The sequence below is a fragment of the Suncus etruscus genome, chromosome 16 (assembly GCF_024139225.1).
Source record: "Suncus etruscus isolate mSunEtr1 chromosome 16, mSunEtr1.pri.cur, whole genome shotgun sequence".
NCBI lineage: Eukaryota > Metazoa > Chordata > Mammalia > Eulipotyphla > Soricidae > Suncus > Suncus etruscus.
In genome coordinates this window covers 45,312,653-45,338,452 of record NC_064863.1, presented here as the reverse complement: position 1 = coordinate 45,338,452, position 25,800 = coordinate 45,312,653, and the positions used below count along the sequence as shown (strand labels likewise).

The following is a 25,800-nucleotide window of genomic DNA, read 5'->3' as shown; positions in this document are numbered from 1 at the left end:
TCTGTACGTGAATCTCATTACCCATCTCACGACAGTGCTGAGTGGCAGCACAGAAGAGACACGGATGTCAAGTCACAACTCCAGCATGAAGGGACAGGAGCTCGGCACCCACCACTGCTCCTCACAGCAGTGCTCACACAAAATTGTTCCAGATCGTCCTCTTATCCCTCATATATCCAAGCTAGCTAATTCATCATGCAAAGGTTATTTGGGAGTGGTGGGGGATACACTCCCTTGGAACTGTGTGTCCTGAAGGCCCTTAATACTCTGGCTGTTATGGGAGGCCAAGCACCCGAACTCTTCCTTGAAAGGCAGATGAGACCCAAAAGAGATTTGGCAGATAGTTGTCCTGTCCTAGGACCAACCTCTACTTCTGTGACTCCAGCACCTCCGAAAGCTCACAGCTCTGAGAGCTGGGAAGAAGTATCGGCCACAGCTGGGTAGATCTCAGGAATTCAAGTAGGTTCCCACCTGAAGAATTCCTCCCTTCTCTTATAAAATTCTACAGGTAGCTACAAAACAGCTGGATCAGTCTGGGTCAATATAACTTAAAACAAATCATATCACAATCCCAAAAGAGAAAACACTGGACATAGCAATCATGTGAGGGGACTTGAGCTAATCTTTCCTGTGCCACTGCTAAAGCCAGCTTAGACTCCCCCAGTCAGTGATCAATAATAATAGTTTCCCTCCAATGACAGGTATCTTAAATTTTGATGGTGTCTCTGCGTATGTTAGCACCCACATGTAGGGCTGTATCTACAAGGTCATGTGGTCAGTGCAATGTAGGTCAAGGCATTGGTTTTGCTTTCAGACATTCTTCTAACCACCAGACCACAGGGTCTTTGTTAAGGTCAAAATTATCATGAAACATTATTTACATAGCACACAATGAGCACAGGGCAGCAGCTGTTACCAACACAAGCCTCAAAGTGAAAATAGGAAAAGAAAAAAAGAAAACGATAAGAGGTCATTTGTTTTACTCACTGTTCACGTAAACATTAAATGTCACGGAAGAAGACACTTCTGCATTGGACACGACAAATGTGTATGTGCCTGGTTCGGTCTCTTTTAATCTAGTTAGGTGAAGTTCATTGACATATCTACAAAGAAAGAATAACTCATCAGCCACCAAAATCAGCCCACCTCAGCATGCAATGGGGCACAAAGAGACTTCACATAACTCAGTATCGAGGACACAGACAGACAGACACACACACACACTTCACATAACTCAGTATTGAGAGGGGATGGACAGACACGGACGGACGGACGGACGGACGGACACACACACACACACACACACACACACACACACACACACACACACACACACGAACAGAAAACAGCTAAAGGCTTTCTTCAAGGCCTCTCCCTCCAGCCTTGGCCTTTTCAGTCCTTGATCCTTGCTCAGACTCTCTCCAAGGTCCTGGATTTAGCTAAGGTCTGGCTTCAATTCCAGGGACTCAAAAAGTGACACCAGAGCCTAAAGCCAGGAGAGTGTTGATCTCTCCACACCTCTTGCCCTGCCCTTTCCTCCCAGGATCCCTAACAGGAACATGGTCCTCGCTGAACACTGTGGATGAGGTCTTGGCAATGAAGGCTTTAAGTGAAATATTGTCGAACAAAACCGATTACTAGAGGCCAATTCATAGAACAAGATCCTATACCACTGTATCACAACAGTTTGTAGGCATAGGTCCTGGACTGCCCCCACCTACCCATGTTATTGCTCCAGCTCTAAGAGAGGTTAAAGGGTGCCTACCAGTCGATATGTGGAGCTCTCCTCAGAACTCCAGGAAAGAACTTGCCTCCATTATATAAGTGAGAAAACTCAGGCACAGATTTGTGTGCTTGACACAGAGCAAATGAAACAATGGAGCATCCAAGAAGGAGCTCCAAGTGTCTTCCTAGAGCCAGTTACCTCTCACTCACGCATAGGCCACAGATGCTGATTTTGAGAAGGGGTGTTGGAGTGGAGAAAATGGTATAATCCCTGTGGCTGTCCCTCTCATTACCTGATATTACTCTCGTTCTCAGACTTGGGGTAGTCATCCCACTTGTCAATGGAGGTATTGTTCATGTACAGCCACTGCTGGTGCTCAGGTTTGGGGTAGGACTCATATTCAACAATCAGATCTATATTTTCACCTTCATTTACAAACACTGTGGTGTTCATCATAGGGAAGGTATTAATGAATCCTTTATCTAATAATAGAATAAACAAAGAAAGAGATGGTTACCTATAGTATCTGACTGTACAACCCCTGACCCCCAATTCATCAACTTCACCTTTGGAGACTTTGTATTTGACTGATTTGCAGTAGTAACTGACAAATATAAACTAGCATTTTTCAATAATGAAAATGCTATCATGGAATTGTTGTCATAAGGAAAAATAGAGCCCAAGACTCCCACATACAAAGGTGTTTCTAGTTCTTTCAGCTATCATTCTGGCCAGAGGAATAACATAACCGGTAGGACATTTGCCTTGTATTCAGCCAACCTGGGTTTGATCTCTGGCATCCCATATTGTCCCTTTAGCCTGCTAGGAGTGACTCCTGAGTGCAGAATCAGAAAGCAATGCTTGCTGTGACCTAAAAGCCAAGGGGGGAGGCGCTGACAGTCACTCCTAGGGATCTTGCAAGGGTGCAAGAATTATTTATTAGGTGGATTCTTGAGGCCAAGAATCCCTGAGCCATAATACTGATGGTCTAAGTCCACCTGAGTCATACTCTATAGTTCTGGGGTACTTCCAGGACTCTGTCCAAATGGTTTGAATCCCAGCACCACATGGCTCTTCTCAAGGGCTGTGTGTTGTCGTAGACAGCACACAAAATATGTGCTCTGACTCCTGTATCATCTCTCTGGCTCCTTAAGAAGCCTTTTGAATAAAAATTAACCTATACACAGACCAAGTAAAATCTGGTATGTGGCAAAGATAAATCATAAATCAAAAAGGAAAAGTGAGGGGCAGGAGTGGTAGTACAGTGGTAGGGCATTTGCTTTACAGGCAGCCAAACTGGGACGGAGCCAGATTTGATCCCCAACATCCCATATGGTTCCCACATCTGCCAGGAGCAATTTCTAAGTACAGAGCCAAGAATAATCCGAGTGTCTCAGGATATGGCCCAAAAAACAACCCCCAAAAAAGGAAAAGAGGGACTCTAATGTTTAATAAAAATTTTGACAGATGAACTGGAAAGAGTACAGAGGTGAGGTGCTTGCCTTGCACATGGTCAATGCAATGGCTAACACAGGTTTGATCTCTGACATTGCACATGTTTTGGTTCCACAAGAACCATCATCTATCAGCAAACAGCCAGGAATAAGAGCCAGGAGCAAGTCCTGAGTACAGCTGGTGTGAGCCCAAAACAATGTCACTCGTGTTGAAAATCAGATAGCATTTAAAAAGTAGTAAACCCAGATCTCTTCATTCCATCATTTATTACAAATGATCCAGGTACACCACTTTCATAATCATGTGGGGGTGTTTTGGGTCAAACCCAGCAGTGCTCAAAGACTATTCCTGATGTGGTGCTCAAGGAACCATTCATGCAGTGACAGGAATCAAAACCAGGGCTTCTGCTTACAAAGTTCTTGCTCCAACCCATTCAGTTATCTCCCTAGCCTAAGGTCTCTTCCCTCCTTTTTCAACTAAATAACAAAATCTGTCATATCAAAGTTCTACAGGTAGCAGTTTTCTAGGCTTTCTGAAGCAACAGAAACAATAAATTAAAAAAAATTAAAAATGCATGTAATTTAAAGATGTGAAATTAATCAAGGTGACAAAAAGAACATGAAAATGTAGAAGAAAAAATATTTAAACTAGTAACAGAAATAAGGCATACTCATTATTTATTAAAAAACAGTAAAAGCTCAATTAAGCTGTTAGAAAGTATAACAAAACCAATTTGAAACAGACAATTTTTGCAATTGTGAAGAAGCATACTGAATGACACTGATTTGGTACAACTCCTTCAGAAAGCACTTATCAATATAGATTTTTTTTCTTTCAAAGTATCTATTCCTTAGGGCCAGGGAGGTGGATTAAAGGGCTGGAACACTTGCTGTGCATGCAGGGAAGCCATGTTGGGTCCCAGCTTACAGGAAATAACCTTCCAAGTAGCCCCTTAGTACCAAAAATATTCCAAATTAAATCCTCTAGTCTCAATTTACCCCATAGTTTCCATTTGGGAAAGTTTCTTAATAAGGCTTGAAGTTCTAAAAGAAATGTTACTCACACCAGTAAATTTTTTTTAAAAATAGAAAACAAATGGGGCCAAGAGAGATGGCATACAGGTAAGGTGTTTTCCTTGCATGCAGAAGGACGATGGTTGGAATTCCAGCATTCCATATGGTTCCCTGAACCTGCCAGGAGCGATTTCTGAGCACAGAGTCAGGAGTAACCACTGAATGCAGCCAGGTGTGACCCTCCAAAACAAAACAATACAAAGGAAACAAAAACTGGACTTAATAAAGCATCATAAAGTGGCTCTCATTTAAATAAGATTAAAAATGGCTCTTTTTCTCCAAGCCTGTATTCTCTCTTGAACACATATGGACTCCTCTCCTCTCTCCTCTCATACTTTTCTAACTAAATTTCATTAACAAGTATTTTGCTTCAATAAGAAAAAATGGCCATATATAGTAACTATGTAAGGCAAAGTAGAATATTATAGGACTGGGAAGAATTCAAGTGGTAAAGCACAAGGCCTCAAGTCTGATCCTAGGCACACCATGCATCGAACCTCCAGCACCATTGGGTATAACCCAAGTATTCTGGGCTGCAGACAAGCACTACTAGAGTCACCAAGACCCTTAGCAGAGCTGAGAGTGACCCTTACAAGAACTAATAAAATAGTTGCCTATATTAGTTTTATAGCCACCATTTATAGCATGTTTATTGTGTGTACCAAATTGCCCTAAGTAATTTAGAATGCATTTTATGTATGACATATATTTAATCTTGTAAAAAAAAAAAAGACTAAAAGAGAAAACTTACTTTGATTTTATAGACTAAAAAAAAAAATCCTGGAAAACTTTATAGCTAGTTACCCAATGACAAATGCTAGATTTAAAAACAGGTCTTTGAGAAGTCAAAGCTGACCTCCTGATCTCCTCTTACTAGAAGAATCCAGATCCCAGATACTCCATATAATTTCAGAGATAGAGAGAAAATAGCATTGTATATATAATTAAAACCCCTGCTATATAAAAGTCTAATAAAGTTCCATCAAGTAAGAAAAAAAAAATTGGGGGGGGGGGGAGTAGGGCCACAGACGGTGACACTCAGGGGGTTACTCCTGGCTATGTCCTCAGAAATTGTTTCTGGCTTGGGGTCCATATGGGATGGAATCGCGGTCCATCCTAGGCTAGCACGGGCAAGGCAGATTGCCTTATCGCTTGTGCCACTGATCTGGCCCCTATAAAATTTTAAATTTATTCATTTTTCAAAATTTAAAAATGAATTTCAGTAGCCAGAGTGATAATATAGTGAGTAGTGCCTTGCATGCAGCCAATCCAGATTTGGTCCCCAGCATCACATATAGTTCCCAAAGCACTGCAGCGTGATCCCTGAGCACATAGTCAGGAGTAATTCTTCAATGCAGAGTAAGGAGTTACCCTTAGCATTGACGGTTATGGCCCATCCTTCCCCTATCCCCCCACCCAAAATGGTGGTTTGAATACTGGCATCCTATATGGTCTCCCGAGCCTGCCAGGAGCGATTTCTGAGTGTAGATCCAGGAGTAACCCCTGAGTGCTGCCGGGTGTGACCCAAAAACCAAAGAAAAAAAAGAAAAAAAAAGAAATTTCATTATTTTAGACAGTCTAGTTATAAATACTTAAGTCCCATGGAAAGTTGTCCTATGAGATTCTTGACCCCCCCCCTTTAGATTTTATAGACTGAGAAGAAAAAAACTGGAGTCCTACCCTTCTGTGTATGGATTCAGGTAAGAGTGGAAAATCAAGTGAAAATCAGGGATAGAAATCATAACCTGTCTGAGTCATAAATAATAGTCCTTATCATTCTTTAAATCTATTTAATTGTAGGAATACATGTTTCATTAGCATCCTAAAAGAAATTTTTAAGTTCTCAAAAACATGAATCAAAGGATATCACATAAGGCAAACCGCTGAAACACTACAACCAACAATACAATAAATTGCATCTCTGACAATCAACATGTATGTAGTATTTCAAGGTCCTCAAGTTTTCCTTTCGTATAGTTTACTCAATAAAATGTTATGTCCTAGAATGGAGATTTTCAGATTCATTAATTAAAGAATCATCAAAATCAAAGTGTTCTTTTTATGACTAAAACCCAACTACAATCATATTTGTAATCATGGTGCTTAAATAAAGATATTATTTTAAAAAGTAATTAATGGGGAAAGCACTGATAAAAAATAAAGTTGATAATTTAATCAAGACAAACATGATGTGAGTCACTTCTCTACTATATATATTGCCTTTTATCCTTTTGAATGTGTTGAGTTGAATTCAAAAGATGCAGAATACCAATTTAAAATCAGATCAGAACAATGCCAATGCCTTTGCCACTGCCCACACCACGTTCAAATCCACTTTATATCCTTTACTCCATTTCCCCCGTTTGTGTCCTTTCCAACCCACTACTGAAATAATATAAAACCAGATTCGGGTTTCACCACTGAATGTCTTTCCAGTTATACAGTTATATTCTTGGAAATTGATGAATGCATTTAAAAAAATTTGATTACATACAACAATATGCTCAAAACATCCTTACTAATTGCTTTCTGGAGCTGAAGCTGATGTATCAACATGCTCCCTAATCAACTTAGCAAATTAGCACTTATGGAGTTTAATATTTTAAAAGCATAGCCTCCTATTCAAATTAATAAATGGCTCACAATCATGTTTAGGGACAGTACTGTTCTTTCTCTGGGCTGACTGTAATTGCAAGTAAAGCATCTTCTCTATATTTGGTCTGGTGATAGACTTCCCATTACAGTATGGGGCAGGGGCACCAAAATGAAATGAAAGTATGGTGGGATAAATTACAGGGTTAAAGTACTGCTACATCGATTACTGAAGAAATATGGGAGAGAAAAAAAATAAAATTTTATATTTTATAATGGTGCATGATGAAAAATTTCATCACTACGCAGTCCTTAAGCAGAACTAAAATGCTTTAAAAAGACAAAAATTAAATCTAAATAATATTCAAAAGGCTAAAAAAAACATATAAAATACTTTAAAATGTTTATTTTTGGTGAATCTAAACACAATGTTTATCATTGTACTCTGTTCTCTTAAATACAGGTGCTTGTTTTAAAAATATCACTAATTGTCTAGACCAGATACAACAGGGTTAAGGGACAAACTAGTGCTATAATTTGTGCTAATTAAGTGAATTCAAGTATGAGCCACTCGTGGCACACACATTCATCACCAATAGCTTGGTAAGGATAGAGGAGTGTCTGAGATGGAGCAGGGGAGGAGATAATGGAGTGAAGCACAATTCAGCCTTTCCTGCTTTAATCACCAATAAAACAATAAGCTAAATGGCTGGGGGACTCAGGCAATAGTCAGAGAAAGAACTCTCAGAACATTCATGGCTTTTAATTGAGGTATCATGGTTTGCAACTGTATTAATATCATTGCTTTCTGCTTACAAAATTACTGCACTATACCCACCCCAGAGTGCCAATATCCTTCCACCAATGTCCCTGAGTTCTTTCCTGTAGTTGCCCCTGCACCCACTCATCCCAGCTTCAGTGCTCAGTACCCTGAGAAATATCTCATGCAGTATTCATTATCGAGAATTGCACAGAATTCTCCTTACATCCTTCTCCAAAGTTAAGTCATTCAGGAAGGACTAGGACTTTTGATAAAGTGCAACAATTTATGCTTTTATTTGTTTGGTTGAAGAGGGAAGGCAGGGTAGCACAGATAATGAGAAGTTTCAACAACCCCAATTACAGCCTCCACTTACTTTCTTCAAGCTGGGAAATTTTCTAGCTGGAAGAGGCTACAAGGACATTTCCAGTCAGCCAGCCAGCCACTCCTTCATTCAGTGATAATAAAATTTCTAAGAATCTGTTCAACTTTCCATTTACATAAAAAGAAAACTATCTAGTAATTTCTTCTTTCACAACTGCCAGTAATTTATACATTCCAATAGAGATATTTACCTACTACTTCCAAGGTTGTTGTGACATTTGCAGATCCCAAAGTATTATTGGCATAACATATGTACACTCCAGAATCATTAACTCTTGCTGAGCTGATAGTCAACTTTTCTTGACGTAAAAATTTGAAGTTATCCAGGTGCCGGCTATTAGTCTGTACCTGTGCTTTCAACTGCTGGTTTCAGAAGAGGAGAGGGGAAAAATAAAAAAAATTACCATAAAATTTATATTCATGCACTTTCCTAGATAAATTAAAAATAGTAGCAATTAACTTCTCCATATTAGCATTTATTATACACTAGTTAAATATGAATAATAAAGCATCATGACAAGTCAGTCATTGCAACACTTCATATTACAGGATCGTATTGAAGAAGTCACAATTAATGATTAGGGGAAAAAAGTAAAAATTTATTTCTTAATAACCAGTGCAGAGACCCTTGTAATTCCAGTGCTAAAAATTTTTTAGCATAATTTGAAAGTTATATAATACTACAGAATATTTATGAGTTAACAATGTTTATATGTTTTATCAATATTTTCTATTACTATTTTTGTATTCTAAATTTCAGTGAGTAAAAAATACACACTGCTAATAACAGTCTTATTAATGATTATGCTATTTTCAGTAAAAAATAATAAATGGCACAGTCAATAACAAAATTGGAAATTCAGTGCCTATGGTTATACTCAACAGAATTTTGGCTAAGGTAGTTCCAAGGTACATGAGATACAAGACCATTTATTTAATGGTCTTATTTAAGTAAGTTATTTAAGTATTAGCTGCAAATTATTTAAGTATTAGCTAAAAAGAAAAGGCTATATTTCCCCTTATCCCACCCTTAGTATTATAAACAATACATGAAGATATTTATTGAAAGAATTATGGGGGAAAAATACTTAATACAAACTATAGCTGTTCCATGAAAAGATTAAAGGAAGTAGTGGCATATTGCTTTCTGTATCTTTCAAATTTTCTGTAGATGAACACCTAACCAAAAAAACAAAACAAAACAAAAAAAAAAAGTAGGGCCGGAGAGATAGCATGGAGGCGTTTGCCTTTCATGCAGAAGGTCATCAGTTTGAATCCCGGCATCCCATATGGTCCCCAGAGCCTGCCAGGAGCGATTTCTGAGCATGGAGCCAGGAGTAACCCCTGAGCACTGTCGGGTGTGACAAAAAAAAAAAAAAAAAAGTAAATGCAAGCTTATATTGATGTGGAATGAGATCAAGAATGTCTTATCAGCCAGACTATGGTTAAGCTATTAGCATTACACCATCCTGAGAGTATGGCAAACCAGAACATTCTGAAAAGCAACTTGGGAGTATGTTTCTACCTTTTGATCAGCTAAACAAATTCGTCTCCAGAAAGTAACAATAGCCAAAAACTTCAAAATGTTTACTGCAATGAAAATTTAGATGATTTATCAGCTGTCAAATGAATATGTGGAAATAAGAAAATAATTTCTATTTCTAAAAGGGTATAAATTCAATGCATATTAAAATTATAACTGTGATAATATGTATGTATAGGATTAGAAAGGAAAGAATATTAAAAATAAAAAGAGAATTATTAAATAACTTTTAAATCTCCTATAAAGGAAACTCATGGATTCTATGACACTGATTTACTTATATGAAGTAGTCACACGTTACTACCAAGCACTTGAAATATGGTAGTCCAAATTAAATTGTGTTGGCATTCAGTTCCAGATTATGAAGATACAATATGGAAAAAAATCAAAATAGCCCATGCATTTTATGCTAATTGCATTATAACATATTTTCAATAGTTTGGCTGAATAAGATATGTTATAAAAATCAGTTTAATTTTTTTTTGTTCTGTGCCTACTAGAAAATGTTTAATGGCATAGGAGGTTTGGATCATATCCTTTCAGCACAGTAAGAATGCTAAACTATCATGGAATGTTAAACTATTTTTATCTCATGTTCCATTTTTGGAGGTTTTTTTTTCTTTTTACATTAAAATAAGCACACATACAAGCTGACTGCCAACATGAAATGCTTCAAAATACAAAGAAAAGCAAGTTGTTTTTGTTATTAACAGAAATGTTGGGTAAATCAAGGACACCACTGATTTGCTTCTAAAATGGGATAAAGGGGCCAAAGATTGTTGAATACCTTTCCAGTTTGAAGCACAAAACAGATTTGAATCATAACCGCTTTATCTGTCTTTAGAACTAACTCAGAGAGTGCTCAGGGGTCCAATACAATGCAGAAGCTGGAACCAGATTACCTACTTCTAAGATTCTTCTAATCATTGGCAGCAATCTGCCATTTAACTACATAAGACAGGTAGAGTGTAATAAACTGCAATAGTAATTAATCTGAACAGCCTTTTCTATAGTTTATCCCAGGCTCTTATGTCAGATTTTTTTCTCTGCAAATTAAAACCACAACAGACAATGCTTCTAGATTCAGGCATTTCCCTTTGATTCTCACAAAAATATTAAGCATTAGGGATCTAAACAGGAGCATTAAGAATGTTCATTGGAAAAAAGTTGGCCATAGTGGCGTGATATTAACAATCCAGTCCAAAAATCATAATTAGGACTTTGTGGAAGATGACAATTTAAAGCAAGTAAAAACTACAAGGGCTTAGGAACATTCGATAAGCTAACCAAAACTCCTTTGTGTATCAAAGGCAAAAAACTCTAAATACTCCCTTCACTTGACCATCAATCTCACTATGATTTACAGTTATTCTAAATGACCAGAATCAAATATTATGGATTTTTAAGGTAATTTTATAGTGCTAATAGTGCCGACTATTCCAAATTAAGCCAAAGGATATCAATAAAAGATTCATGGATGTGTCTTGGCAATGAGCCAAGAGCCCATCTGCAAGTCACACATTACATATTGTTTGCACCTGATTTGGTTTTCTTTAACCCTTAGAGGGGGCATGCTGGGATTTCCCTCGAGTTCCCAGCACTGCAGGCTGATCCACCAGTGCTGGAAGATTAATTGGGAATGGCATGCAGGGCCCCTGGGAAAACGGTTCAGAACAAAACTGCCTGGGGCAATTTAATTTCTCATCTCAAGAAAGACTAATTTTCAAGTTATACAGATGTTCACACACACATTCTAAATTGTTCTCTCATCTGAAATCAAGGATTATGTAAAGTCAATGAATATGGGGCTGTGTTCTGTAAGGTGAGTCAGGAATCTATCCGGTAACTTTTGCTTTTATTTAACTATGGTATTAAAACTTGTTTATCTGAATCATTAACAACATATCCATAATATACTCTATTCTCATAGTCAATAGTGGGTTTCATCCATCACTGGTCCATACGCTTACCATGATAACGCTCTGTATTATGCTAATCACCATGGTTACTTGTTTAACAAAGAATTCTTTAAACAAGCATGAAATTGCCTGTGTTGACCATGAGACCCAAAGAAGAGGAGGAAGAAAGTGTTTCAATTTTCCAATGGATTACATATAAAGCACACTGAAAAATCCACTGATGGCTACCTTAGCTAGCCAAGCTTATTTAAACAATAATAACTGAAATTTCAATCAGCAGGAATTTTAAAGATGATACATTTTCAAGACTTTGCAATTTATATTTAGAGGGAATATTCCCTTCAATTTTCTTTTATTTTAAAATATAACGAATCTGGCAACTGATATAAAGTAGTCATTCAATAGGCATTTGTTAAGTGAATGAAAACATAACCATGTGCAAATGTTTCAGATGGAAGACAAGCATTTTATTAATACAGCCTAAAACAAATAGAAAACCATTAGTAACCTGATCCCAGGTAATCAATCAGTCAGCCCCAGGAGGAGCCAGACCCATCTCAGTGAGCAGACATACAGCTCTCCAAAGGTCACTTTTCGGAGGAAGGAAAAGTTTCCTGGGGTATGGCTGAGACCCTTGACAGTATTTTAAGATATGGAAGAAAAAGGAAACCAACTTTTGCCCATTTGTTGCATAATGTCCTAAAGACCACGGACACTGTTGTAAAAAACAAGTGAGAATAGTTAAACATTCATTTTTAATTTCCTTTGTCAAGGCACTCAAAGAAAAAGTGTAAGGTAAGATAAGTCTGAATCACTATGATTCAATTAACTGACAATGTATATCATTTGGTTACTAATAATGAAAATATAGGCCAACGTGATCTACAGAATGTGGGATAAAAGGAAAATTAAGTACGGAAATATACTTCCTCTGAGAGACAGGCCAGCTAAGACAGTCCTAGGACACCTAACAGAAGCTACAGAAAATCTTATCATGTCCCACTACCACAGATAGCAACACAATATGACAAACGAAGCAAATATTTCTCTCACCTGACTGTTCTCCTTTATCCACATGGATTCCACGAAACTAGACACATCTTGTATAGAGCAAGTCACTGTAAATTCTTCCCCTTCCCGAATAAGTTGGCTTGGTTTGGAGACAGTCAAAATGGGTAAAGCTCTGATGGCTAGAACAAAAATAAAATTTGACCTTAAGCAATTTGCTTTAGTAGAATCTGAAACCAAACTTTACCATTTTGCTTCACACTTGAAGAGCTTATTTGTTGTGCTTCAAATAAAATATCAAGTACGGTACTAATGAATCGGCACTGTTTGCCCCTTTAAGGATACAGCAATCTAAGCAGCCTCATTCAAGTCAATTCATTTTGACTGAATGGGAAGGTGAGGAATGCCTTCTTAGAGGGAATAATTAGAAACCTTGGCAAAATAAAAAGTCTTGACCTTTTAGGATTCATGGGGATATGATACTTTTGAACCAATGAGTTTTCTGTGTGATATACAAATACCCTGTTTGTTTCTTGAAACAAACATATCCATCGTTTTAAATAATCAGAGTTGTCTTAATTTCAATGAGCATCCTTTTCCAAGAACCCAGATAACACTGACTCAACAGGTGATTACTGGAATGGAAGTACATAAACCTAGATATAAAATTTTGGTCCTTTCCAAGTCCTACAGACCACCACCAGAAAACTGCAAGGTCCCAAAGCAATAAGCTAGAGGCCAGAGCAGTGGCAAGGAGCGGTAAGGCATCTGCTTTGCTGGAGCTAGCCTACGATGGACCGAGGTTTGATCCCCTGGCTTCCAATATGGCCCCCAAGCCAGGAGCAACTTCTGAGCGCATATCCAGGAGTAACCCCTGAGTGTCACCGGCGTGCCCCACCCCCCAAAAAAAAACACCTAAAAACCAACCAAAAAAGACCAACCACAACCACCAAAAAAAAGGAATAGCTAAAGAGAAATCTAATTGGTGGAGATCTCAAGGAATGAGTAAACTGGACGTGGTTCTTTTCAAAGCGTCTCATTGAGTTTTTCTTGGGAGAATCACTTTAAGCAATGAAATAGCTTCGGTTTGGAGGAAATTTTACCATATTTTTCCGGTGTATAAGACGACCGGGCGTATAAGACAAACCCCTTAATTTTACAGTTAAAACATAGGTTTAGGCCTATATTTGCTGTATAAGACAGAATGTTCCTGTGCTGCAACTGTATCTTTCACAGTGAGCCAATCACAACAAGCAAAGGTCTAAAGGTTTTACTGTAATAGACGTCCTCTCTGACTCTGGACAATCTGAGCAGTGTAGATTCGGGTCCAGAACATTGTCTAATTTGCATGCATAAAAAGCCTACTTGGATTGGCTGAGTTAGAGAGGCAGTCCGAGCAGCCTGGCAGTGATTGGTGCAGGATCGAGTTGGAAAATTCGTTTTGTGGCAATATTCAGACAATTTTCATTTAGCGACATATTGAAACATTTTTCGGGATATACTCGGCGTATAAGACGACCCCCGATTTTCGGTTGACTTTTTTGTTTCAAAAGTCGTCTTATACGCCGGAAATATGGTAATTCTTTTTTGGGTGCCAGTGTTGTAACCCTGGGTCTCATGCAGAAACTAAGCTGGGAGTACCATGCCACATCCCAGGCATCCCCTTTGTGCAAGCAAGAAACACTGAGCTATAAAGTCTGGTGGCTTAAGGAACACCACCCCTGTGCCCCATATGGGTGTCCATGGGAACCAAAGACAGACAGCCAGGCTGCAGGCAGTCATGGAGGAGACCCCTGGCTTCTCAGACATTATTTTTCATCTCGGGGGATGGATAAACTGTCAGTTGCCTAAAGATTGAAACAAAGTACCTATGAGAAGAGGAATCCTGGCAGATGGCCAGTGTGGGAGTGGGAAAGGACCAGCTCATACCTGGCCTCACTTTCAGGTTAAATCTTGGGGACTCCACAAGTGTGCCCTCAAAGAAGGCAGTGCAATGCAGGCAGAGACGATCATACTCGAGCTTCACTTTGTGAATGGTGATGCCTGCCTTGGGGTTGGCCACAAATGTCAAGTCTTCAGGAAGAGGATGCCCTAAGCAGCCTGTGAGTGAGAAACCGATCACATCTGGGTTTGTCAGCAGACAAGGGACCAGCGCGTCCTGATCTTCTTCACCAAACAATACACCGTCAGGTTTGATGAAAAGATTGTCAGGATCTATAAAGGATAATAATAACAGTAGATGAACTCTCAAAGATAAAGGGCCACCTTCTATATCCTGAACAAGTGAGTCGAGTCTATTTACTCCAGACTTTCACCATTTGATCTCCCTAACAATTACAAAGGGAAGACAAAGCAGAAGGAGACCAGGGCTCCTGGGCTTGACAGCTCTGGAACTTGGGATAAATGTAGTCATTTCCCTTCTCTCAGAAGCATGAATAAAGGCTCCTTCTCAACCTGCTACAGTGATAGCCCAGCCTAGGCACCAACCCAGAACTCACAATAGAAGATATAACCTAGGTTATAGGATAAATTTTTAAGTGCTGGATTTTCCCAGGAATTCTTTTTCCTAACAGGAGACACTCCTGCCAAACATTTCCCCAGCAAACCTCTTCTCCAAATGGTTTTCACTACAAAAAAAAAAAAAAATCTGAGTAACTGGATTCATCATAGGGAACAATGTTTAAGGCTTCAATTATGTTTTTAATCTTGAATCCAAGTGATTACAATAATTTTTTTGTTTTTTTGAGCCACACCCTGTGACGCTCAGATGTTACTCCTGGCTATGCACTCTGAAATAGCTCCTGGCTTGGAAGACCATATGGGGTGCCGGGGGATAGAACTATGGCCCATCCCAGGTCAGCGCATGCAAGGCAAATGCCCAACCGCTGTGCCACTACTCCGGCCCCGACTGCAATGATTTTAAAAGAACTGTTTTATTAAGGATCAAAGAAGAACAATTAACTCACTGAATTTTTTTCCTCAAATTTACTCCCCCAAAATGAGTCAATTTTTTTTGAAAGATTAAGTCTCTGGAGCCCACAAGGACCCTTTGTTCACAGAAGGGTCTTTATTAGGTGAGGGTCTCTGAGATCTCAAGATATTAAAAAGCAGATTTCCCAGAGGGCCTAATTAAGTCTTTGTGTTCAACATGAGCACCAAGACAAATGGACACACAATACTGTAATCTCATTAGGAATAGAGTTATGGTCTGACAACTTTTAGTTGGCATCAAAGCCATGACTTATCAATGTCAAAGCCATGATTATCAAAAATTGGGGAAAACTAACAAAATGTCCAGCTTTCTAAACCTAGCCAATTCCTTTTAATCTATGGCTCAGTCATCTATATTTTCAGTATCTTCAACTGCTGGACCAGTGCCAGGACCATAGGGAGGCAGGAAACAGCCTTGGTTATAAACTGCCAGTCCAAGATCTGGTACACAAGACAGGTACCACCACTCTGAATATAAAAAAGTCTAATGAACATGGCTCTATATATCATCCATAAATTAAGCATGATCCTCAAAGCAGCACTTCTCAAAACTTGGGTCCAAAAGACCCTTTTTGAGATACTCGCTATCCCAAAGAGGTCATTGGTAAAAACTGCATCACTATTAAGGGGAGACCATGGCATGAGACTAGGGGGGCAACCACAGGGCACAGGAAGGAAATGAGGTCAGAAGGGGAACAGGGTCAGAAAAAAAGCTTGAAAAACATGATGCAAAGCATCAACACAAAGCAAAATTCAAGCTTTTACCTTTAACAAACACATAAATAGAGCTGCTGAGGCCAGCTGTATTGGTGCACGTGTAATTGCCTGTATCGGTGGCCTCTGCTTTCTCTATCAGCAATTCATTGTCACGAATCTCACTCAGGCTACCCAGGGATTCAAAAGTCCACTTGTCAAATCCAGGATGAGTGCAGAGCAGCCGAATCTCGTCACCAACACTGACTCTTAACTCTGACTGTGCTGGATATATGGATGGAGGAGACAGTTCCTGTGGACTCACAGATGGTTGCAAAGAGCCTGCCAAGAAAAATGAGAACTGTGTTGAGTATAATCTTTTTCCTTAGTGAAATAAAGCCTTTTCTCCAATACCGATTTCCATTTTCTGTGTAGTCTATAATAAAAATAGGACAAAGCTGCCCTGCTATTTATGGTGAGGAAGAAGAGTTAAGTCCATCTGAAAAACTATTTTCTGCAGCTTTCAATTAATCCTGAAGGTCACACGTGGTATGCAAGCCAGGACCTGGTGGATACTATGGCTTCTCTGAGTTAAATGTACAATTAGATCAAGTTTCCCTTCCGAATATGGGCCACTGCAATAGTCTGTGACACTAAGCTTAGAATTACCAATAGCAGAAAACAAATAAACAAAACTCACAATGAGCAAAACACACACAGTTATAGTTCTATCACTCTATACAGTGTACAGTGGTAAACTGTACACACCCATGGCAGCTTCACTTTTTCTTACAGTTCTGCTGACTAGTGATCTCTATGATACTTGCCTTGTATGATGATATTCACCCAAAGGTGGCAGAAATGACACTACCACTGAAATATATTTCTTTAGGGGAATATTGTTGGTGCCAAACCAAGCCCAAAAGCTTTACTTTTGGTTCTGTTCTCAGTGGACCATTCTGTTCTCAGTGGACCAAGATCAAAGCAGAATTGATGGCATATTTAACCTCATATTTAACCTGATACTATCTCTTTGGCCCCAAAATCAGACCATGAACTATTTCAAGACAGATGTTCGGTTGAAAACTAATGCCTAGTTTCTCAGAGAGAAAATCAGTAAGAAGATGCAAAATTTAGTCCAAGGATGGGAAAGGTGCGGCTCCAAGGGGGAAATCAAATGGTTTGACTACAGTGCATGATGGGACAGATATCTATGCTTCTCCTTGGCCGCCAGCCAATCAGCTGTACTATAGGACCCCAAATGTTATAAATATCCAAATGGCCCTTGGTAGAAAAAAAGATTCCTTAAACTGCCTTAGACCTATAGACCATGAACCTTTATTCGTTCATGCATTAATGCAAAAAATATTTGTTCATTACTTATACTATGCAAAAGCAAGGTGCTGAGGAAAGTTCATATGGTCCTTACACATACTTCAAAGCTAAAGGAATCCACCAGTAGTTAAATACCCAAACAAATGAGACATCACTACAAGTCTGAGCTTTAAACTGGAAGGGGGAGGGAAGAACTTGGCTGGTTATTCACAACATCTAAAAAGGCTAGAGAAAATAGACACACACACAGAAACTAAGTAGACTTTTTTGTAGAAACATGAGCTCTTTCAGCAGAAAACTGACATGTAATAGATTAAAAATCTAGGTGAAAATCTGATACAGGCAGAAATACTAGAAAGCTAGAGCAAATATTGGATACTGGAAAGATGCACTATAGCAAGGCCTCTGCAATTTTCCTCCTTGGAAATCCTCAAATGCAACAGAAATACAACAAGGCAAGCAGAACTCTGCAGAAACACCTGGGTTCTCACAAGGTTGATTTTTTTTCACTTCAATTTCAGTCCTTGCACTTTCAAACTGTTGCCAAATTTCTTGTGACCCTCCTCCCTCCTCTCCCAGGCATACACTCAAGTTACATAAGCTTGAGGTTATATACACCCCACCCCCACTGTTTAAGAGCTAGGCATGTGCAGAACTCAAAACTTAATTTGTGTACCGCCCTCTTCAGAAAAAAAAAGGGGGGGGGGGAGATCCCTCTATGTCTCCCTGGAAATCAGAAAATTCTAGAACAAACAAAAAGTGGTCCCAGTTGCATCTGAGGTTATGTACGGCCTTTCCAATACCTCCAGAGAGGCCAATCATCTACTTTGGAAAAGCCTGAGCTCGAGGAAACTATATTAATGAGTCTATAGGAATTAGAAAGACCTAAAGATTGACTCAGCAAATGCCAAACCTGGGTATAAGAGATAGAAGCAAGATTTCAGTGCTGGGGGAGGGCACAGTGGCAAATAGTGCCTGGTTCACAAACATGAGGCCATGCCTCTAAATATGCTGAAATGATACATGGAAATGAAAGCTCTATACCTAGGAATCCCAGCACTGCCACGGAAGATACAATCTCAGGTGGTTAAAAGCTATGTTCTAGGGGACCAAGAGATGGCTCAGTGGCTAACGTATCTACTTATCAGTTTAGTCCCTGATTGGCCATGTGTGCTGAGCATGATCCTGAGAGCTCTGCCATTCAGGCTTGCAGCTCTGCCAGGTGATACCTGGTGAGCACTATGGACTCTGAGAGCACCACGGTCTCTGAGAGCACCACAACCACATAGAACATTCCCACAGAGCACCATAACCAAGTGTTTTGCAGTTCCTAGTCATCAAAACAGCACCAGCAGCAATAAAGCAAAGGAAGAGGGTGGTGGAGAGGTGAGCTACACTGCAGGACAACAGAATGTCCTGTCAGTTCAGCAGAATTGTATGAGCAGTGTGGACTCCTGAATATGGGACTTTGGTCCTCTCTACACACACAAAGATGGAAACAAGAACTGACCAGATTCTGAAACAGGAGTTAGCACATCAAACCAGGAGGAAGAAGAGGGTTTGGGAAAGAAGAGCAGAGGCTACATGAGACAGATTTGCCAGAAATTCCATAGAGGAACAGGCCAGGATAGGCCTGGGTATTACTTGGGCAGTGGATGGATTGCTCATCTTACTACCTGAAGGTCAGGTGGTGGAGGCAGAAGGACAGATGCCAGTGAAGTTAAGCGGTGGAAGCAGATCCTCGGGCGGGGGTGGGGTGCTGGGGGGCTGGGGTTGGAGCTTTGTAGGAAAAGAGAGAAACAAACCAAGGATGGGTCTTGGAGGATTATCCTAGCCAAAAGGATGTAGAAAAGCATGGAGGGGGAAAAGGTGTGATTATGAACACACATAACCAGCACAAGTGTGTGTGTGCGCGCGCACACACACACACACACACACACACACACACACACACACACCTCCCTCTCACAAGCATGCATACATACTCACCCTAGAAAGGAAAGGGAAGACACCAAAGAAGCAAAAAAAGACTATGCACAGGGCACCAAAGGTAATGTTGCTGGGTACTATATGAAAATGGAGAAAGTGGGGGGGGGGACCCTAATTTGATTAGAGAGAAATCATAAAATATATAGGAGTAAGGATTTAAGTTCCCTGGGAATTTATTTGCTTCTCTGTTGAAGGCAAAAAGCATAAACCTCTCCTCAGAGGGTAGAAGGCAGAGAAAGAGTTATAGTCCTACATGGTTCTAAGTGAAGTTATATGACCCTCCTGGCCCCTGCTGGCATGAGAAGCTAGGAAGGACCTAGTGAATAAAGAAGGGGCGAAACTGAACCCAGGATGACAGAGATGTGAGCTAACTTAATCTCAAAGCAGTACCAGAACAAGATTTTCAGGGCTATTCTGGCATATACTGTAGTCTGTGGGTATCACACAAGCTTCCTCAGTTGGATGAGACATTCAGCAGGCTGGACTGACAAAAGGCAACAATCAGGCCATTATACTCATCAAACATCACTTAGCACCCACAGGAGACAAGCTGCTGAGCCAGACTCCTGGGTCCAGTGAACTCTGCCTCTGAATGGAACAACCGCAAAAAAGTAACAGGAAACAGAAACCAAGTGGTTGGGATTATTTTCAAATGCATCTAGAACATTAAAGAATTGAAATGAACACAGGAACAAAGGGAGACAAGAGTATCTTATCTTTCCCTTAAAAGCAAACGAGTAGTTTGGGGCTAGGGAGAAGTTCCAAAGTGGAGCACATGCCTGTCACACACTAGGCCCCAAGTCTAATTCACAGCATCATGGAACCTCCTATGCACAGTGGGGTATGGCCCCAGGTGGGCCCCAGCAGCACTGGACCACAGTATTGAACTGTCAGGTTCACACTGTGGCCCAGGACTGCCACGTTCTGAGAAATATAAAGCAAAAGAGCAGTTCAAAGTAAATGTAAATAACCTGGATAGAAAATTCAACACAAAAGTTATGTTGCAGTGGCTTGAGAGAGAACGTGTAAGAAGTAAGGTAAGTCTCGCATGCAGTCAAGTTTAATCCCTGGTACCACGTATGATCCTCTGAGCACTACCAGAAGTGATCCCTGAGCAAAAAGCCAGAAGAAAGCTCGAGCATTACAGTGATGAAGGTGAACAGTCTCACCATTTTCCCCAAGGGTTCTCCTGATGCCTGCATCCCAATCTCAACTACCTTTACCTGGTACTCATGCATTCTGGTATCCCCCTTCCCCTCCTGAAGCCCTGTCCCAGACTAGCCACTCACCACTTCCCAGAGATACCACATTTTCCTCAATGATCTCAGTACCACCAGTCCTCTACTCTTCACATGCCCTGATCACCCTGGCTTACAGCCCTGAGGTCCTCAGCCTATAAAAAAATCCCCAAAGAGGAACATGAAGATGGGTAGGGAGGAGTCTGTTAACAAGGCATTTTTAATAGGCTACATTCCTGGCTGTTTTCTAGACCCAATTTGCCTCTACAATAAGAGTCTAGACTGGCTAATGCACAGCCCTGCCAACATTCTCCCATTCCTTGCTATGCCATTTTTTCTGCCTTCCCCATTCCACCTAGGAACGACCCACCACTCCACCAATTCTCTTGGCTATGTGAAAGGTTCTGGGTTTCATGGATGCTATTCCAAACCACTCCAGGATCACCTGTCCTAACTAAATTCCTCATATTTCAGTTTTGCCCTTATGGGTTTGTTCAGCACCATACCCTAGGGGGCTATGTCAGACCTTAATCCTTTCCCTGGAGTCAGGATCTCATTCGTCCCCTTCTTTTCCTTGCAGAGCCATAAAATATCCCCCTTCAGTCCCTGAAGGGCTTTCCCATGGCTGAGGACAGAACAAGTTCTTAGACACTAGAACTCTGAAAACCAAAGTCAGTAGTCCACAGAAAAACAAATTCATCCAAGAAAAATGGCTATAGGACCCTCCAAAAAAATGGGCTTCCAAATGGTAGCAACTCCACTGACGCTTCGCTTCAATAATTTTCAAACATCCTTTAAAAAAGTAATTACCACCAGGTGCATTTTGGGTTTGGATTTCAAAGTAAATTATTTATACGTGCAACTCCCAAATTCATAGTAGAAAATGAAAAAAAAGAGCTAATATTATGGTGGGATTATGGGTAATGTTTATGCTTCCCCCAAAACTACCCTGAATGCTCTTATAATATTCTCATAATAAGACTAGAAATTCATGTTAAAAGATGTGTGTATAATATATAATTTAATACCAATAAGGTATACCAACTGAGCTTGGAAATGACTCTGAAATTACACATTTGGGAACGTGTCTCCTACACAGCACATTCTCAACAAATGTATGTGGAATCGAGTTTTAGCTACATCAGGGCTTTTTGCATTAGTGAATATACTTCCTGAATCATCTTGGGCTCAGGATGAGATTAAGAGGATTTTTTCTGTTGATTTTTTTTTTTCATGTTCAATGAAGGTGTCAAAAGGAAGTGCAAGACAGTAAGTCTTCATATTCTAGCCAGGTGACTCTCAATTGGGACAGCTATGGGCTGGTCAATAAACCTAGACCTGGCAGCTGCCCCAATGCTGAAGTGAGAGAGTGGTCTTTTCTCACAAGTAGTATAAATGGTGGTTAAGCCTTGGGGAAATCTGGCAGGAGGGTCCCAATAGTACTAAGATAAAGACCAACACATCCTCTAGACTAGATGATCTTTACAACCCCCAAAGTCATGAAAGCATAAAACCCTGCTCAGAAGAGTACATCCAAGTTTAAAGTACTTCACACCAGCTAAAGGGTAGAAATCACCCCAGGAGGTGACAGACAGAAGATCACAAATTAAAGGTACTCCTTGGGGATGGAACTATAGTACAGCAGGCTAGATGCTTGCCTTGCACATAGCCAACCTGAGTTCATTCCTCAGCACCTCATATAGTCCCTTCCCCTAAGTACTACCAAAAGTGTTAAGCACCACTGTGTTTGGCTCCAAAGCAAAATTAAAGATAAAAGAAGTAAATTAAAGGTGGTTCTGGACAGCATTCTTAATACCAGGGTTCCTAGGCTAATTCAAGAAGAACACAATAAAATCAACTCAATGGGGAGAGGGGAGGAGTAACCAATAGGAACAAAGTGCCCACAGAAAGCAAGGTCCAAGGGATCAGTTAGGAAAATGATGAGCAATTGCTCTACAGTGCTAGTGTAATTAAAGGCTATGGTTTCAATTGGCTTCACCAGCTACCTTTGTGCCTAGCCTGCTACCTTCTGTGAGATAGTCTCCTAAGGCATTTCCCTTAAGAGATTAAGATGAAGTTGCCTACACATGCACTTTGAGGCCATATCACTATCTAAACAACAGAACAATATTCAGCTATAAGGAAATGAAATTCTGGCCTATACACTCTTTCTAAAGAGGCTCAAGACTTAACAACACAGTGTATAAAAAGATAAAAACACTCAGCCTCCAATTCTCACCTGGGGGGATTCTGCCCTCCAACTGCTCAAATGTTAACAAAAAGCACATTTTGAAAATGGAAGTGAGGAAGGAAATGCAAACTTGCACATTGGGAAGGATATGAATGAAATGCCCATTCCCCCAAAGACATATAGGTGGTCACTGCAAACTCAAAGTCAACCCAACTGAAAATAAAAAATTGCTCTACAGTAAATACAATGCACCCTCTTCATCTTTTAAGAGTTTGAAGATGGGGGACTTCTAGGTGGTGGCTCAGAGGGGCCAGGAGTCCCCATCTGTGAGTCTCAGCTAGACCTGGGAATGTGGTTTGTTGATGGGGGTCCATGGCGATCCTCAGAAGTCTGTGTAGCACCAGAAATGGAACTTAGGATTGGTACATATTAGGGCATGTGCCATAACTACTGTCCTACCTTCCATGATTGAAGTGAACAAAAAGAATCAAGGTAGGCTTTATCACCTATCATTTAAAAGGCAACTATCAGTTGTCCAACCACCATAGTTTCCAACTACCCTCCAGAGGACTTTACCTTGCTTCAGACACATCTAAAGCTGCTGCAAGTGGCATTTATAGTTGGGGTTGAAAGTGAAAAGTTGCTTTTTCTCCTCTGGACACATATATAAGGAACCAGGCAACACCATGGGAGGAAAAGCCTGACCTCCCCACCCACAGAGAGGCCACTGTTTACTGGGGGAAGCAGAGAAGAATGAGACAAGACTGAGGCAAGACCCTTGACCAGGCAGTCCAGTTCCAGTCCTACTGAACCACAGCCTGTAATTAAAAAGCTAATAATCTGTCTATCACACTGTTTCTGACATACTTTTCTACACCATCCTCCCCACTCTCAACCCCTTTTGCTTAAACTGGATAAAAACCAAGATAGAAGGATCCTGGAGTTGCCCACAACACCCAAGACACTTTCAAACAGATAGATAATTCTGGAAATAAAAGCAAGCTGGGGTTAAGTGTAGGATAGGAGTATTGGACCACCACCCCAAATCCTCAAAAATGTTCTTGCACCAAAATGAAGAGTCTGCATGTCCATTCTGATCAGCTACAACACCAGAGTCTCAGAGGGTCCCCACAGCCAAAGGAGGCCACCACCACCATGAACCACAGAAAAAATTCATTTCCACATGAGGAATTATACATGGGGAAACCTAGTCAAGTTTAGAAAAAGAATTCAGTGAAAATGAAAGTAGTGAGGGGTGGAGGCCAAAGCAATAGTACAACAGGCTTGTTGTACAACTCACCTTGCAAATTCCCAATTGAGGTTCAATCTCCAGCACCTCATATGGTCCCCAGAGCCTATGAACTTTCCCAAGCCCAACTAAAAGTGATCCTGAGCATAGACAAGAGTAAGCTCTGAGCACCACTGGGTATACCCCCCCCTACCACCACCACCACATTTAAACAAAAAAAAACTATAAAGGGAAAGGACTATAGCACCAGATTCAAAGGAACAGGTGCAATTCTGCCCAAATGCACAGCGAAAGTTGCAAGGGGGAACAGAAAAAGGGGTGCCAGAGAAGCTGGGGTGGGGGGTGTCCATGAGCCAGGAAGAATTTGTCTGCACAGCTTGCCTTTAACGGTGCACTAGAAGAAGAGAGTGACCAAAGCCATGGTTTGGAGGGGCTGTTACTGAGTTCCTGCCTAGTAGCCTGGATGGGACAGGGTACCCAGAATTCAAAGCAGAGCTTAATAGGGAAGGGAAGAGGGTATATTCCCACAAATAATATCTATTCAATGTACCAAAGGTAGGCAAAAAGGGACACAGAGGAGGTGGGCAAGACAAAGGGAGAGATCCCAAGCTGTCCCAAGCTGGACAATGTGTCAAGCTGCAGGAATCCTGGCTCTAAGCTAGGGGGTAAAAGGAGAGTAGAGTGCATAAAAACAGAAGCCACAGATTGAGATGCAAACCTAGTAAGATAATAAGAATTTTTAACAGAACAAATAGACCCCAGCAGACTGGGCAGGAATCTCCTAAGGAGTTCTGAGTGGGTGAGCCTGGTTTGGGGCCATTCCTTGGAGACCGAAGAATAACTTTGAGATAAGGAGTCAGGAGAAAATATGATGTGGACAAGAGCTGATAAGAAGGTTCCCCAGATAGGACAGTTCGAAAGGCAGAGATGGGTGTTTCAAGTATGAAGGTAAGACCACCCCGGTCTCCCATACTGAGAGCTTTCAATGTCCATATCCTCTTCTAGCTTCAGTAACTCAGAGGATCAGAGGCACACAGGGATCACTGGGAGGGATGACTACAGACAGGGATGGAGATGCAAGAACCATATGGAACAGAGCTTCCACCCAGGGCACTGGGGCTCCCCAGTCTTCACAATGCCAAGTAACTGCAAATATTCTTGTCCCATGAAATAGAAGAGTCCTGGTAAAGAGGTTTTGGGAAATAATAAAACTTAAGAAGAAACTGCCTAGCCCTATTGTGGACCCTTTGAGATGCAAATGTTGAACTCTAGCAATGAAGAAACCGAGGCACCACAGATGCAGAAAGTGAAGCCCTACCCAGAGAAGAGTGGGTGCCTTCAGGAAGAGAAGGCAGGAGAGCCTCATCATCCAGAATCAAGGCTTTCTTTCTTTGTGATACAACACCAAGTGAACTCTTATGTATGAAAAGAAATCCAGATCAAGACAATATAGAGAAGTTATATATAAACTTCCCAAAAGACATTCTCTACTCTTTCCCTTCCAAAAAAGGCCCTGCTCCTTTTCATTTGGCTCTTTCGTGCTCTTTTCTCTCTCTGTCTCTCTCATCCCCCTCTTTTTCTCTCTCTTCTTCTCTAAGTTAGTTTCATTCCATAAAATTATTTTGCCTCCTTTTTGAGGCAATGTTTCTGGAAA

The 25,800-nt window shown here is 40.5% G+C and overlaps 1 protein-coding gene across 1 annotated transcript in view; it reads right to left on the bottom strand.

Moving 5' to 3' along the window:
- The window catches only part of KIT (KIT proto-oncogene, receptor tyrosine kinase), a 94,031-nt gene that overhangs the window by 34,638 nt on the left and 33,593 nt on the right, over nucleotides 1-25,800 (bottom strand). The window contains exons 2-7 of the mRNA XM_049789960.1: nucleotides 16,217-16,486; nucleotides 14,390-14,674; nucleotides 12,506-12,642; nucleotides 8,182-8,353; nucleotides 2,019-2,208; nucleotides 988-1,103 (exon numbers count right to left, since the gene is read on the bottom strand). Coding sequence (XP_049645917.1) covers nucleotides 988-1,103; nucleotides 2,019-2,208; nucleotides 8,182-8,353; nucleotides 12,506-12,642; nucleotides 14,390-14,674; nucleotides 16,217-16,486 — 1,170 coding nt within the window. The remainder of the gene's footprint in view (nucleotides 1-987; nucleotides 1,104-2,018; nucleotides 2,209-8,181; nucleotides 8,354-12,505; nucleotides 12,643-14,389; nucleotides 14,675-16,216; nucleotides 16,487-25,800) is intronic.